The following is a 16,876-nucleotide window of genomic DNA, read 5'->3' on the forward strand; positions in this document are numbered from 1 at the left end:
AATCCTCACTCTCTCCTGCCCTGCCCCAACACTAACCTTATTAAAACAAGAACACCAACAAAAACATTGTTTCTTTAATCCTTTTATTGGGAGCTCTTACAGCTATCATAACATTCCATAGTTCAACCGCATAGAGCAGCGTTGTACAATTGCTACCACAATCAGTTTCAAAACATTTTCTTTCTTCTTCAGCTACTTGATAACAGCTCCCCTTTATCCCCTCCCTCCCCCACCCTACCTCCAGGAGCCCTGATTTTTATTTTTTCCCCCTATAATAGGTTGGGGTTTCTTTTGGTTTGGCCTTGTTTCCATGTCTTACATGTCCAAAATATCCATTCACATACAATACCAAAATTAAAATCTTGTTCTCAGGATCTGCTTCTTGGGAAATAAGATCCTAAGTGTGATTAGCAGTGTCTGGAGTTCAGGTTTTTGGGGTTTGGAGAGAGCTAAATAAATACCTGGCTTTGGTAGGTTAAACGGCTATTTCTTATGCAGAACAGGTCTGGGGAGACAGGTAAGGGCAATGCCGGCCTGACAGTGCCCTTAGTGACCTCGTCTCCAAACCCACCAGCCTCAGTATGTATCTTCTGCTGCCTGGTCATCTCAAGGGCCATCGGGGTTGCTAGAGCCCCCAGCATCCCATATCTGTTCCCAACACTGGGAGAGAGAAGAAGGAAAGAGGGGTTACCCCTTGCCTTTGAAGGAGACTTCCTGGAGGTGACATAGAGCACCTCTGATGATATCACGTGGGCTAGAACTTGATTAGATTGGAAACAATGTCTGTCCTCTGGGAAGTAACGTGTCCAGGAGAAATGAAGATCTTCGACACTAAAGATAAGGCGAAGGGATGCTGAGAATCAAGTACAGTCTTCCACCTCGGGGAGGTGGGACTTAAGGCCTGAAGAACAGCCCCCCACCCCCACCCCCCACCCCCGAGAAGAATGGTGTTGAAAAGGCACAGGTGACAGAGGGTTAATAGAAACATATTTTTGGCCAGACCATCATCAACAGCAGCAGCCAGCACCAATGCTCCTGCCTAACGTGCTGCCCCCTCCCGTGCAAAGGAAAAGGAAAATAAGCCAACCGATTTCTTCACCAAATAGGAACCAGTCCATGTGTTGCTTGCTAGGCGCTCGCCCAGTCCCAAGTCCAGAACCATGGGCAAACATCGTGTCAAGTGTCCTGCCAGGACACCTCACTCTGTAACACAGAAAGCAGGTAAGAGGTAAGAAAGCGGGACATTAGGGGGGCTATGTATGCAATCCTCATGGTCGGCAGTTCAAAACCACCAGCAGCTCCATGGGAGAAAGGCTGGGCTTTCTGCTCCTGTAAACCTCACAGTCTCAGATGCTCACAGGGGTCGCTGTGAGTCAGCATTGACTCCATGGCGGTGAGATTTTGGTTTGGTGAGAGGATTCTGGATAGGCCATTGTGCACAGAAACAAGCTTATGTAGAACAGATTAAGGGCAATGCCCTCAATGCTGCATAATAAGCCTTTGAAGAGATAGAGCACCTGGGGTATTAAAGGCTTGGAATTAAACAAGTGGCTGTCTAGCAGAGAAGCAACAAAGGCCACATGGAAGAAGCACACCAACCTGTGTGATCACGAGGTGTCGACAAACAATGATATCAATGTGAAGGAGGTGGGTCAGAGTGGAGACCCAATGCCTGTCTGTAGACACTGTACAGCCCCTCACAGAAGGATCACACAGAAGGGACGATTCAGCCAGGGCGCAACATTCCTCTAATTCTTTAATGCCACCACCCCACCCCACCCCCGCCCCCTCACTATCCTGACCCCAGTCCTACCTCACAAATCCTGCTAGACCAGAGTGTGTACTACATTGGTACATATGAAAGCATTCAACACAGAGAAGCCAGGTCAGATAAGCCCCTCAGAAACAGTAGTAGGAACAGAGACACCATGGGGGGTTGGGATGGGGACCGATAGCAATGATGGATGCATCACCCACACACTGAGGGGACGAACAACAGAAACATGGGTGAAGGGATACAGCGAGCAGTGTAAGATATGAAAAATAGTAATAACCAATCACTTATCTAGGGTTCATGAGGGTGGGGAAGGGAGAGAAAAAAGAGAAGCTGATAATAAGGGCTCAAGTAGAAAGATAATGTGAAAGTGATGATGGCAGCACAGTTTGCTCAATATAATTGATTTATGGATTGTTATAATATCTGTAAGAGCCCCCAACAAAATGATTTAACTTTTTTAAGTATAGAAAAATAATTAAAGAAACTAATATATATAATATTATATATAGTGGTAAAGTATACTTAACATTAAATTTCCTATTGTTACCAGTGGCATAAGAAACCTTGTATAATAAACGCTGATGGCAGCGACCGGAAGGAAGTCACTCCCTGGACTGGTGCTTGTCTCCTCCTTCGGGTTTACGGTGGTCTCTCTCCCTCAGTCTCCGTTTTCCTCACTCGACCTGTGTGGCATCCTGAGTGAAATCCTCGTGCATAGCAGACACATGGAGACACTGGCTTTGAAAGTAGAGAGCTGAAGACCCCATTCTAATGGAGCCTGGAACATCTCTTCCTGGAACACTAACTGTCAAACACCCCTACCCCTACCCCACCCCCAGCTCATTCCCAATGGACCCCAACACCACTCATTAAAGTAAGGTTGCTGCTTACGCATTTCCTCCACCCTCCAATCCCTTCCTTAGTGAAGCTGTTGTGGAAGGAAGCAGATAGGGTTCAGGTCACAGGACAAAAAGTCTGTGAATGTCACTGGAAACATTTCATCATTGAAGAGAAAATACAGATCTAATTGAATCGTCTGTCACACTTCTAGCCTAACAGGCTGGTTGTATCTCTGATAGTCCCACCCTGCCACACCCTTTAGTATAACAACAGGCTTTAATATGACCCTCTGTGTCCACATCTGGTCACACAGCCTCATCCATTCAATTAAAATCCAAATATAACCACATCATTTCACTTTCTCTTGTGACTGGAAGTCACAACGGTGAGTCACAGGTAATTGATTCCATGAAATTCCATCCCTCTTAGTTTCAGAAGCCCCAGGCGAGGGAGCCTGCTGAATCCTGAAACCCACGCCAGCCCTGAGTGGGTTAGTTGGCCCTTCAGGGCCTCTCTGCCCATGAACTTGGTTCTGACTCTGAGAAAGTTAGTTTATTGTGTCAGCCTGGCTGATAAACACAAGTGGGATTAATTGAAGGGCAGAGAGATAAATGGCTCGGTGAGCCTCGCCTTTCTTGTCTCTCGCTCTTTGATCATCGGACCTGTGTGCGGCTGCCTTGCTTGTCCTGTGCCTCAATTTAAAGGCTACACTGCCTGTGGGACGCCTAGCCTGTGGACTGTGTCGCTGTAAATTGAGGTCCATTTAAGATATCTCTGGAGCTGGGGACTGGTGGTTGGTGACCTGGCTGACAGTTGGTGACCTGCCTTGCTGTTTGCTGCGTGTGCTGAGATAGCCTAGCTCTCTCTCTGCAGAGGACGACCTGGCGGCTCTCAAGAATTGAGTGTCTCACAACTCTCTCTCATGGGAGTGAGTTGCACTGAGCCATTTGTACTGCTTTATAATTTAACTGTTCATTTCTTGTATTATATATCTATCTATCTGTATATAATTTGACAGTTTGTTTCTTGTGTTATATATTTATCTATCTTTATAAATAGATAGATAAATTGCTATGTAATTACTAGCAATCTGGTTTTGTCTCTCTAGAGAACCCTGTCTAACACAGACTCCAAACATTTCCACCTGAAAAATATCTCTAAGAACAGACCATTCCACTTGCCAGGGCCTTGTTTTATTTTCTTTTGGTTTGTTTACCCAGATTGGCAAGAATTTTTTTAGAAGTTTCTTGAGGACAGTGAGCATTTGTACAAAGCAAACTTTGAGCCAGGCTCGCTGTAAGCCCTAACTGTAAGCATTTGAATTAGACGTAGTTTCTGCTCTCGGATTTATAATTTAATGTCAGAGGCAGGCTTTTACGTAAGCATGTCTGCTTCAAAGTGCTCAGTGCTGGGTCCCCAGAGACTGAGGTTTTAAATGCTCCTTTTCTGCTTTCTTTTTAATTGAGGTTTTACCTGTTTTACTCTGTTACTGTTCGGTGTGTGTGTGGGGGGGTTGGGGTAGGTGTTTTTCATGTTTGTCTGTCTATGAAAGCCAGGATAGGTAAATCTGTAGAGGTGGTAACAGGATTCATGGTTCTTTGGGGGTGTGGCAGGGAGGTTGAGGGGAAATGAGGAGCTAATAACCATGAGGACAAGAATGAAGAAAACACCAGCAAACTGATTGTCGTGATTGCACAACTCTCCTCCATGCAGTCGAACTAATGAATTGTATGTGCACCGGGTGAATTGTGTGCCAATAGGACTGTTGGGAAATGAGTGCCCGACCAAAGCACACTAAACTCCGTGCTGAGCACGTCACCCGACACATCGGGACACAGGGATGGAGAAGGGGGCCACGGCTGGGAGTCATTAAGGAAGCCAAGGCCACCTCTTTCTCCCTCGAAGCGGCTGGTGAGTTTGGAGCGCCGACTTTGGGTAGCACGCACTGCACGCCCAGCATGCCCAGGTTTAACATGAAAACTCACCGCCGCGCCGTCGACGCCCACTCGTACAGACCCTGGAGAATGGGAGAGCGGGCCCTCTGGGTTTCCGGGACTGTAACTCTTTTTTTCCCCTGGAAAAATTCCATTATTTCTTTATTCTCTTTGTTCACGACCCTTTTTGAAGCCCCCTCATGGTGTGGTGAAGTGCATCGGGGCTCCTAAATAATGCACAGCCACCGTTAGTCATAGCAGCAGCAAGAGGCAAGGGAGAAGCATCGATCACTGATTCCACCAAAAAGGCAAATCTGAAAGCTGCTCTTGATGCAATGAAGGGAAGACCAATATACCATTCACTGTTTGTATTCTCGGTTCTTGCCTTGGCAGGTGGTCACGGGGGTGAAAGTGAGTCCAGCTTGTGAAATGGACTAACTTGTGAGACAGTTAAAGTTTATTGTGCCAACCTGGCAGATAAACACGTGTGGGGTTAATTGAAGGACGGAGAGATAAATGGCTCGGTGAGCCTTGCCTTCCTACCTCTCAGGTCTCTTGCTGTCTGATGGTTGGACCAGGGTGCAGCTGCCTTAGCCAGTTCCCTGCTTCAGCTTGCCAGGCTCACTTCTTGCAAGACATCCCCAAGGAGAAGCTGCATGGACCTACTCCGATGCAGCCCTGGGTGCTGGAGCAGCCGTGTGGAGACCCCTGCCAGAGCGGAGATGCTTACACGTTCACAGATTCGGCTTTCCTACTGCAGTCAGTGCCATTGCATGTGTTTTGTGAGATGGAGGAGGACTTTGTGGATTGGTGTTGGATTAATGGGTTAATGTTGGACTTGTGGGCTTGGGCCGCACTGGGTTGGGATGCTTTCTTGATGTGCAATTACCCTTTATATAAAACTCTCTCTTGTACATATGAGTGTCTGTGGATTTGTTTCTCTAATGGACCCAGACTCACACACTTGAGTCCTCTCAAGACATTCTGATCCCTGAGACTGTAACTCTCTACGGGAGTAGAAAGCCTTGTCTTTCTCCCAAAGAGCAGCTGGTGGTTTTGAGCTACTAACCTTGCATTTAGCAGCCCAACACACAATCTCTGTGCCACCAGAGCGCTCTAGATTTAAAACGAGAGCATTTACATCAACCTGTGGGATGGAAAGGGTTGTCAGTCATGGTAAGTCTAATCTGTTTCTTCTTTCACGTCACGTCATGTGACATCATGTGATGTCATGTCACGCCCTTGCGTGCCCTGTCCTTCCCCATCTGTCGGAGCTCGAGGCCAATGGAGGTTTTGCCTCAATGTCTGCTTTCACAGTCATCACAGAGCCGCAGGCTCTCAAAGCTTCTGCCTGGAAAGGGGGTGGATTCTATACACATGACATTGGCCAAAGGAGTCACCAGCTGTCTTAGTTACCTCGTGCTCCTCACCTAGAAATACTGCAAATGGACGGCTTTAAGAAGCACAGTTATTCCCTTACAGTTTAGGAGGCCAGGTGTGCATGCTAGTGTTCCCTGAAGTGGGTGACACCACCCCGGGGGCCGGGGCAGAGAGGGGGAGGTTGGTGCTGGAAATATACCAGGGGGCTGAAAAGCAGAGACCTACACTTTATCCTGGATTGGGGGCTACACTGCAAAAGACTTCAACTGCTAGGAGGCACTGAATACATTTTGGAAAGGGAGCAGGCTATAGGCCTGAGACCAGGTCCAGTTAGGGAAGGCTTTCTTTGTCTGTGGGCTCTGGAGAAAGGCCCTTGTCTCCTCGGCTTCTGCTAGCTGGCTGCTTGGAGATCGCCATCGATCTCCAGCTACCTGGGCATCTGTTTTACTCCATCTCTGCTCAGCTTGTCTGCCTAGAGCAGCGGTTCTCAACCTTCCTGATGCCGCAGCCCTTTCACACAGTGCCTCATGTTGTGGTGACCCCCCAACCATAACATTATTTTCATTGCTACTTCATAACTGTCATTTTGCTCCTGTTTTGAATCATCATGTAAATATCGGATATGCAGGATGTATTTTCATTGTGACAAATGGAACATAATTAAACATAATTAAAGCACAGTGATTAATCACAAAACAATATGTAACTATCTATTGTGAAATATTTATGTGTTTCCAATAGTGGACCCCTGTGAAATGGCCCTTCAACCCCCAAAGGGGTTGTGACCCACAGGTTGAGAGCTGCTGGTCTAACCTTTTATATCTCAAGCGAGATCAACTCAAGACACACCCTGGGCTAACTAATCCTGCGTCATTAACATAACAAAGGCAGTCCCTTCCTGAGCAGGATTATAAGCACAAGTAGGATTTACCACACATGCTTTGGAAGGACATAACTGAATCCTGAACATTCCACCCTTCCCCCTGAGCCCAAATCCATGTCCTTTGCCAACGTAAAGCACATTTACCTCCCTAACTTCATGACAGCCCTTTCACACAGTGCTGTGTGATAACTCCAAGATAAACTCCAAGTCCGAAATCCCATCTCCGGAATCTTATAAATGAAAGATGGGTGAGGCGCCAGGCGTTGTCTTTCCTTACACACAGTTTCTCTTCATCGGTGGACCTGTGAGATCTCAACTACAAGGTCTAGCACCTATGTCAAAGTACAAGGGTGGGATAGGCACAAGGTAGGCGTTTTCATCACAACGGGAGAGACTGAAGAGAGCAGGCACCAAGCAAGTCCCAAACCCAGCAGAGCACATGGCATTAGGTCTCAGGCTGGAAAAGAATTCTCTTCTCTGAGATGCAAGGGCAGTGGCCCGCTCTCCTGGCTCTAGGGTAGTGACCACACTCTGAATCCTGCAGCTCTGAGCTTCAGATCCACCATCCAGACTTGTAGGGCAGCAATGCTGCTCTGAGCGGAGGGCAGCCTCAATCTCTTAGTCTATCTGATGGGCAACCCTACGCCCTCAGCCCCACAGCCCCCGTTCTGCCTTTGGACTTGGGAACCTTGCCCTCTCCCTCAGCCTGGGTGATCACCTCATTCTCCCGGCAGATCTCAACAGAAGCCTCACCCTCTGGGACCAAGTTGGCCAAGAGCCTACTCTTTGACACGTAGGCTGCGATGGCCCGTTATCTGAGATCCAAGAGATGCTGGCCTGGCCCTTTGAAGCCGTGAAGGCCCTGCGTCCTGTGGTCCTGCCAAGGGTCCTGCTGCTCTCTGAGCGGCTCCAGGGAGAGAGAGGGCTTTGCTTTTCTCCGAGGACAGCAGATTGGCCCTTGGCCTGTTTCCTGCCTGCAGAATTCCATGAGGTGGCCAGCTTTCCTTACTTTCATCCACTTGCTGAGCTGGCAGGTGTGGGGCTGTGGTAGTTCCTTAGAGCCATCCGCCACGGGCTTAAACTCTTTAACAAAAGATTGTGCAGCCATGTGACTATCCTTCACTTACACCACGGCGTTTTCTGGCTCCTTAGACCTGATTTTCATTTTGCACAGTTCAGTTTAAGCCCATCTCTTCTCACACTTGACTTAGAAGTGGCAGAGAGAAACCACGTGCCCCTTTAAGATCTTGCTTAGAAATCTCCTCAGTGAGATGGCCAGGTTCATCACTTTTATGTTCTACTGTTCGACCAAGATTCGACAATGATTGAGATGAGTTCTTTTTTTGGTCACTGCGTAACAAGCATTGCCCTTCTTCAGTTGCCTGCGGTTTCCTTTTAAAGACTCGACCAGAAGCACATTGGCCATCACGTTTCTAACCGCATGCTATCACTGGTGCCATTTTTATTCTCTAAGCCAGCGGTTCTCAACCTGTGGGTTGTGACCCCTGTGGGGGTCGAAGGACCCTTTCACAGGGGTCTCCTAAGACCATCGGAAAACATATTTCTGGTGGTTGGGGGTCACCACAACATGAGGAACTGTATGAGAGGGTGGCGGCATCAGGAAGGTTGAGAGCCACTGCTCTGGGCAGTTAGAGGCTTTACAGCTCTCCTCCCTTCGGACGGAGCCCTCCCTAGGATTGCTCTTGATGTCCATAGTTCTACCAGCACTCGTCAAGGCCATCCAGGCTTTTACTATTAGATACCTTGAAACCCTTCCAGTCTTCGCCCCATTCCCAAACCGCTCCTACATGGCATGCATCTGTTACAGATTACCCCACTCTTGGTACTGAATTCTTAGCAATCTAGTGCTGCTAAAACAAAAAGATCCTTCGTGAGTGGCTTTGACAAGCAGAAGTAAACAACCTCACAGATGAACAAGTTACAAGTCCAAATTCAAGGCTCTAGCTCCAGGGAATTCTTTCTATGCTGGCTCTGAGGGACGGTCCTTGTCCCTTTGAGCTTCTACTCCCGGGTGATTTCCATGTGGTCTGCTATCACTCCTCCCCTAGGTCTGCTTCTCAATTGCTTGTTTATCTCTTGTATATCTTAAAAGAGATGGATTGGATGTATGCGCTACACTAAACGTAACTCACTAACATAACAAAGACAGCCAATTTTCAAATGGGATTATAACCACTGACATAGAGGTTAAGATTTATAATACAAGTTTTGAAAGGATATACAAGGGGGTACCCCCCCCCAAAAAAAACACAGGATTTCTTCCCAAAGCTATGCATTTTAAAAATTTTTTACAAAACAACCTTCAAAGTACTCCCCATTACACGTAATACATTTGCTAAATCTGTGATTCCATTCTTAGAAACATTTTCCAAACCCAGCCATTTGGATGGCTGACAGCACCTCCTTTGTTTTTTTTCCCCTCTTCTACATAGTCAAATCACTGTCCTTTCATGTCCCTCTTCAATCACAGAAATAATAAGAAGACACACGCAGAGCAAAGTCAGATGAGTAAGGTTTGTGGTGCAAGACAGGCATGCTGCTTTTTGCCAAAAACTGGTGCATTGAGATGGCTATGTAAGCAGGTGCATTGTTGTGGTGGCAAAACCAGTACTTTGTCTGCCACAAATCAGGCCTTTTTTGTCACACATTGTTACGCTACCTTCTCAGAACCTCTAAGCTCAATGAACAGTCTGTCCTGAACAAACTCCAAATGAACTACAAGTCAACACATTCGCCCAGTCAGGAAGCTGGTGGACGTCCAGAAGGAGGTGCGTTGCCAATTGACATTTCACCTTTTCTGAAACAAAAGAATCACCTGAACACAAGTTTTTCCCACAGCGCTCTCCTTGTGAGCTGTGTTCAACATCACAACCGTTTCTGCAGCATTTTTCCTAAGCAGGAAACATTTCACAGCTGCATGCTGTTGTCCTAAATCAACCACCACAAAAAACAAGGTTCGAGCAAAACTGCTTTCACAGAAAAAGTGCAGTGACCAGAGAGCACCTTCCCAGGCGATACCACTGGGTGCACTAACTCAGGGTGAGTTGCTGGATGCTCACCTCGTGGGAAACATGCCTACTAGGAAAGTTTTGCTCAGCCCTGTGCAATTCCAGTTTTTTTTTTTGGGGGGGTACCCCCTTATAATTCAATCCATAACACCAGGCTACACTTAACTTCCTGAGGGCCTGGAGGCCTCCCCAAAGGCAAAGCAATGAGAACTCTTGGTGATCAAGTGTAATGATTTCTACCAGCATTATCAGATGTGGTCTCCAGAGCCTGTGAAGTTTAGATTAGAAGGTAGGGAGGAGGTACTAGTTAGGTTGAGTGAGTGGGGGGGCGGGGAGGGGCGACATCATGCACAGGGAGCCGAGAGCACAGGTGTGGAAAGGGGGCATTTTGCTTTGGGGTAATTTATACACAGGTGTGTGCTTAGCCTTCCAGAAGCACTGATGTAACTCTCCTGAGAACCCTCTGAGATGGTTCATTTAGTCAGAGAAGACGCTGCTTCGCAGGAGGCCACAGTTCACGAGTGGCAGAGCTAGGACTTGAACACAGGCAGCTGGACTAACCTGCTCCCAGGGAGTCTGTCAGAAGGGCTGGGACCTAGGGTCCCACGACTAGAGATGGGGCAGTGAGGAGGTGGGAGACAGGGCTACAAAGGCAACAGAGGTTGGATAATGAAGAATATTGCAAAACAGAGGAAATGCCTTTTTCCTGAGCCATTAGAGGCCTTTCAATATATTTACATGGAGGAGCAACGTGATAAAGTTTGCACATCAGAAAAATCACAGCTTTGAATTCCTCCCCTCTGACCGCTGGGCACCTAGGCTTGACTCCTTCAGTCCCCCTGCTTGTGGGGGCTCATGTGCTGCACCACGTCCAGCAGCGGCAGGGCGAGGCGAGTGTGATTTTATGTGACACCAGTGCTCTCACTCGCCCTCCTCAGCTGGCTTTCAGGGCAGCTGCGAGTCCATACATGCCAGTGTCCGTCCCTCCATGTATCTCGTCCACGGAATAGCAAATACTCTTATCTCAAATCTCACATTCTATCGACTTCAAAACTGGCCCTTCCGAGTACGTTAGGAGACTGGTCCATCAATGTGTTTACCTCTTCCAAGGCACCCCTCCCAAGGCTTCCAGAATAGCTCCTACTGAAGCTACTCGCATAAACCCTTCACTGGTGTGATGATCGGCCGATGTTAGTGTGGCCTGGGGTGACAAGGTGTCCTGCAGACAGCCATCATGACAATCTATTATTACTTTATCCCCAGTTGGCATTAGAGCTGCAGGCTGGTCGGGACCTGGGGGGCCCACCTCACCACTGGAAAGGCTCTATCCCATCTCAGCAGGCTCCTTGCACCGCCTGGGCTGGCCAGAGTGTTGGCACCTCCTCCAGTCACCGTGCTCCTGCTCACTCTCCACCACGATGCTCTCCCCCATCATCCGTCCAGCCCGGGATTCTGTTCTCCGAGCGGTCATTCTCAGAAGACTGCCGGGTCAGTTCTCTCTTCTCTCATGCTTCCCTGTGGGACCAGTACCTGTGATCCCACTTTCTGGCACTCACATCCTGTGGACTCACTGGTTTGACTGTGGGCGGGGCCTGAGATGGCTTCTAACCAATAGAATGTTGCCAAGGTGTAAGAGCGTCAACTCTGATTATATGACCCGGGACCGTGTGGTTTCGGGGTGTCATCGAGTGGATTCGGACTCTGCGACCCCAAGTCACAGAGCAGATCGACCTCTAAGGGCTTTCTTGATGGTCCTCTTTGGTCGCCAGGTCTTTCTCTCCTGAAGCTGCTGGGTGGGTGTGGCCTGCCAACCTTGCAGTTGGCAGCACAGAACCTGATCGTTAAGTACCAGGGCTCCTACACAAGATTGTAAATGTCCCTTTCAAGGTGACTCTCTTCCCCGGTTGGCTTTGATGAGGCAAATGGCCATGTTGTAAACACTCATAGAAGGCTCTGTGGTGGCCAGCAGAGTGCTGTAACCATTGGACCACAAAGCCTTTCTTTGGGCACAGGGGCATTCATAGTCACTACAGGACATGAGTTAAATTTTTAAAAATTCAAAAATTGTCCTCCAAGAGCTATCCCAATTTATAAGCTCACCTGCAGGAAATGCATCTTTCCCAAGGTCTGCCAGTGCTTTGGAAATACCTTCATTTTTGTCCATCACTCCTATACTGTTCAGCTGATATATTTCATTCGTCTGTTTAGATTTGCCCTTCCTTGGATTATAAACACCTTTTAAAATTTGGGGCGGGGGAGGGGGGCGGGGGTAGGCGTGGGGGGAGAAGGCCCACAAATATTTCTATAAATTTGTTCATGAAATTTTTCTACATAATTGTATTGATGAGCTTTTAATCATCTTTATGCTGGTCCTTTGATATGTCACCCATCTCTTGCTTATGGATTTTGATAGTTCAATGTATAAATTCCTAAAAAAGGTCCCCCACTACCTTGTGATCCCAAACATTCTGATAGCTTTGTTAACATTTCTACAATTCTCTTTACATTTCAAATAAATTGATAAAAGCACTGGAAGTGAATGGTGTCAGGTAGGAGTCTATTACTTCTTATTGGAAAGCAATTGTTTCGGCTTTATTTATTGGCTAGCCTGCCAGTTAGAACCAGGAGTGCTGGCAGCGTTGTGGGCGGCACCTCGGGGTGCTCATGTCAAAGTCAGCAGTGTGAAACCACTAATGGCTCGGTGAGAAAAAGATCAAGTTTTCTACTCACGTAGCAGTCTCAGAGACCCACAGGGACAGTCCCACTGTGTCCTACAGGGCCACTGAGTCAGAATCCACTCGGCGGTCGTGAGCTTTTGACCAGTGAAATTCCAGGTAAGAGTGGGCTTCCTTCCAACTCCAGCTCCCAGAACCAGTTTGAGGTGAAGTCTTCCCCGGACCTCTGCAGGGCCTCGTCCCGTGTAGCGCACGTTCTCTCAGCACCTGCTCAAACCCACCTTCATTTCGACCTTTCTCCAGGTTTGGGCCCGAATCTCAGCTAAGTCTGAACACAGCAGATCAAGGGCTGTCAATGGTGCAAAGAGAGCATTCACACCTCGATAACCCTCCACCTATCCTCATTCTCTGTAGGCCTCGCTCCGAAGAGGAATACAGTGGGAGACCAGTAGTCTAAAAGCCGTTTATTGAAAAGAGCAAAAGATGGAAGACAGGCCCCCCACCGGCAGGGTGGTAGCCGAGCTGGGCCCCTGCTCAGCACCTCTTGCTTCCCCACAGGGCCATCTTGTTGTTGATGGGCAGCTTGAAGAAGCGGTCAGACTGCATGTACTCGGCTATTTTCTCCAAAGCCTGAAGGGAAGACAAGCCAAAGCTTTAGAGATCTGAGTCCTCACCTGCTGGCCCCGCCTCCACCTACCCCTGACTTCTGGTAGGCAGAGAGAGCCTTGGGGGTCCAGGCCTTTAACAAGAGTCTAAGCCTTAAAGGTGCCCACCAATGGTCCCTTTAGGTTTCAGGGGAGCCTGGAAGTGGTTTTATGAGAGGAAGGTGGGCGGAGCCTCACCTCAAAACGACACATGAAAGCCTTCAGATTTGGGAACTCATCCAGGCACTTGGGCTCAAACATGCGGTTCTGGTCTAAGACATCGTAGGTGAGGAAGTCCACGAAGGTGAGCTAGATGAAGGACAAGAGGGCAGTCAGGCCTGAGAGTTCATGGCCACCTCCAACCAAAACACAAACTCACGGCCATCGAGTCAATGCTGACTCAGCGCAAACCCCCCTTTGGGTTTTAGAGACTGCAAATGTTTACAGGAGCGGAAAGCGCAGTCTTTCTCCCAAGGAGCTGGCGGTGGTTTCAAACTGCCGACCATGAGGGTAGCAGCGCAACGTGTAACCACAACACAACCAGGGCTCCCATTCATTGGCAGCTCCAGGGATAGAAACGTGGCTTCTTCCCTTCCTTCCTACCTTTTCCCCAGCAAACCACGAGAATTTCCCCAGGAACAAGGAAAACTGTTTGAGGTTTCCAGGCAGCTGCTCCAAGTACTGAGGCTTCAGCTTTTCCTGGGAGCGAGACAGAGCGAGGAGAACAGACGTCACATTGTCACAGCTCATCAGGGCGGGGGCTACTTAGCAGGCCCTTCTGCAGAGGCATCTCCTCACTGCCTCCAGGGGGGGAGGTGGGGGCCAGGATGTGAAACAAGCATTTGAAAAGAGGAAGGGACCCACACTGGAGTCAGGACACAAAGCAAACCCGGAAGCAAGAATTCTGTTTCCTAGTCTACTGACACACTGGCGTGATGGGAAGGCAGCAGCAGCAGCAGCAGCAGCAGCACATGCCTGTGGTGGTTTTGTGCATGTTTGTTTTTCCTTTCCTGACACTGCAATCTGTTGATGCCTGTTAAAGAAACTCACATGGTCAGGGCTGTAGCTGATCCGGACAAGCTGCATGCGGAAATCCATTATCTGGTTCTCCATGATGTCCACGCGAATCTTCTCTTCTTCTGTGTTGCCACCTGTGGAGAGGACGACAAGAACTCACCCTTGGATGCACCCACTCCTAGCGAGCACCCAGCTGGGAAGACCTTCCTCACCAGCCTTCCCAACTCACACATATTGTGCTTGCGAGCGATGTAGCGCAAGATGGCATTGCTCTGAGTGATCTTGTTCTTCCCGTCCACCAGGTAGGGCAACTGGAAGGTAAAAAGGTTCAGTTCGCCACCTGGCTCTCTTTTCCTCCCACCTCTGCCCGTTGGAGAAGAGGCGGCTTCAGGGACATGGACAGGACATGACGTGTCAGGAGAAAGCAGTAGCTCAGTGGAAGTTAGCCATTCAGCCCTCACCTGATCAGAGGCGGGGCTCTTAATCTCTCTCTCTGAGCGTATACGTGCCGGAGACCCTTCCTCAGAATGTTTGCAAATACTGAAGGTAACTTACATACATTTTCAGGATCATTAAAATATTACAAAACCCCCAAATTATTGTAAGGTGATATATGCTGACCGATGCATCAGACAACTAACATGTCTAAACACTACGATTACTAAACACACTCATTACTGCCAGGTAATGAGTCATATTTAAGATATATGACACAAATACAACATAAGACAAAAACACCTGATTCTACCAGAGAGAAATTCACAGCTAGAGTAATAACCCATCTATATTCATAATAGAGAAAATGTGAGCGGTTAGTGGAGATTAAAACATAGCTTTGATTTTCCTTCCAAGTTCATGGACCCTGAAGTCCATCTGTTCTATCCAGGTGGCTCTTGTAGCTGTGTCCAGTTGGCCCTTGGCTCATGGTGACCCCACACACAACGGACGGAAACACTGTCCAGTTGCGTGCAGAGGAGGCTGTTGTGATGCATAGGTTTTTTCAGGAGCTGATTTTTGCAAGTCGATTGATCGCCAGCCCTTTTTCCCTAGTCTTAGCCTGGAAGCTCTGCGGGGATCTTTTCTGCTTCTTGGCAACACAAAAATCTCCGGGGACAGACAAGTGGTCCCTGGACATGAGGTGCACTGGCCAGGAATTGAACCCAGGTGTCCTTCCTACCAAACAAACAACCCAAACCTGTTGGCATCCAGCTGACTCTGACTCGTGGTGACCCTACAGGGGAGAGTAGAAACATCCCAGAGGGCCTGCAAGGCTATTAATCTACGGCAGCCGGCCTCCCAGCTTTCTCCTAGAGCAGCTAGGGCAGCGGTTCTCAACCTGTGGGTCGAAACCCCTTTGGGGGTCGAATGACCCTCTCACAGGGGTCACCTAAGACCATCGGAAAACACTATTTCCGATGGTCTTAGGAACTGATCCTCTATCTGTCTCCAGGCGGGTCCCACATAGGAGTACCCGGCATGAAGACTGTTATCCACGCTACACCATGCTTCAAGACAAAATTTCATTTATTTGTCATTAGAAATAAATATTTCAAAATATATAATTACATATTGTTTTTGTGAATCATCACTATGCTTTAATGATGTTCAATTTGTAACAATGAACATACATCCTGCAGATCAGGTATTTATGTGACGATTCATAACAGTAGCAAAATTAGTTACGAAGTAGCAAGGAAAATAATGTGATGGTTGGGGGTCACCACCACATGAGGAACTGTATGAAAGGGTCGAGGCACTGGGGGTTGGAACCACCGACCATCTGGTTAGTAGCCAAGAGCATCACCAGTGCAGTGCCGAGGCTCCCTCGTGTCTGTATGGCCAATGAGAACTCTCCCACTGAACCACCGCCGCCATTTCACCCAGGATGCAAGGAGGGACTGGGTAGGGAGAAGGGGGGAAAACAGAAGGTTTAACAGGATATTGTTGCTGATTTCATTTCTTGAGATGGGCTGTATAGTAATATCTATGTTTTAACACCCCCGGGCAACAAAAATCCTGACAGACCCCTAATCCCTCAATCCTAAATAATTTGAGTGGTTTAAAAAAAAAAAAGGAGGAAAAGTAAAATTGAAATGGAGTTGGGAGTGTTTAGTCATAAGCAAGTTCAACTTAAAAAAAAAGAACCGTTATTCTAGATCCTTCCAGATCAGAGAGAGATCCAAGGGCACGTGTACAGACCCCTTTCCCTCCAAGGCCACTCACGTTAGGAAAGTCCAGATCTAACTTGAATTTCACATCCAGCCACTGGCTTCGATCATAGTCGGGAGCTGTAAGAAGGAACAAGGGGGGGCCGACCTCCACACGATCACACCCGGGAACCCGTGCAAAGACAGAAAACAAACCAGCCCCCCAAACTCACATTCCCGGGCCCATTCCGTCTCTTTCCGCATCAAGTGTAACCCAGTCTCTTGTGCGGGATGCTAAGGCAGGGATGGGCCCTGCGCACGCGGGGCCTGTCTCCTCTCAGGGGGAAGAGGCAGAAGTTCTGACCGGCCGAAACAAAGGGCTGCCCGACTTTCCGGGGGCCACGGGCGCACGCTGCCCTGCCCGGGGCGGCCTTACCTTCCCCGCAGGTGTAGCGCTTCTCCTCGTACTCGGTGTTGGTGAACTCCAGGAGCATGCGGATGGCGTGCGCCAGCTGCGGACTGTCCCAGTAGCCCAGGAGCATGGACTGAG

The 16,876-nt window shown here is 48.5% G+C and overlaps 1 protein-coding gene across 1 annotated transcript; it reads right to left on the bottom strand.

The window, feature by feature from the left end:
* Positions 1-12,967: 12,967 nt before the first annotated feature.
* LOC101658115 (glutathione S-transferase Mu 3) lies at positions 12,968-16,868 on the bottom strand. Its single transcript, XM_004699534.3, has 7 exons — positions 16,763-16,868; positions 16,403-16,467; positions 14,409-14,490; positions 14,213-14,313; positions 13,766-13,861; positions 13,361-13,471; positions 12,968-13,148 (listed from the first exon to the last, which is right to left on the bottom strand). The coding sequence occupies exons 1-7, from the start codon at positions 16,866-16,868 to the stop codon at positions 13,053-13,055; spliced, it is 657 nt and encodes a 218-aa protein (XP_004699591.2). The 3' UTR covers positions 12,968-13,052.
* Positions 16,869-16,876: the final 8 nt, after the last annotated feature.

The sequence above is a fragment of the Echinops telfairi genome, unplaced genomic scaffold, assembly GCF_000313985.2.
Source record: "Echinops telfairi isolate 266 unplaced genomic scaffold, ASM31398v2 ScPeMD7_443;HRSCAF=831, whole genome shotgun sequence".
NCBI lineage: Eukaryota > Metazoa > Chordata > Mammalia > Afrosoricida > Tenrecidae > Echinops > Echinops telfairi.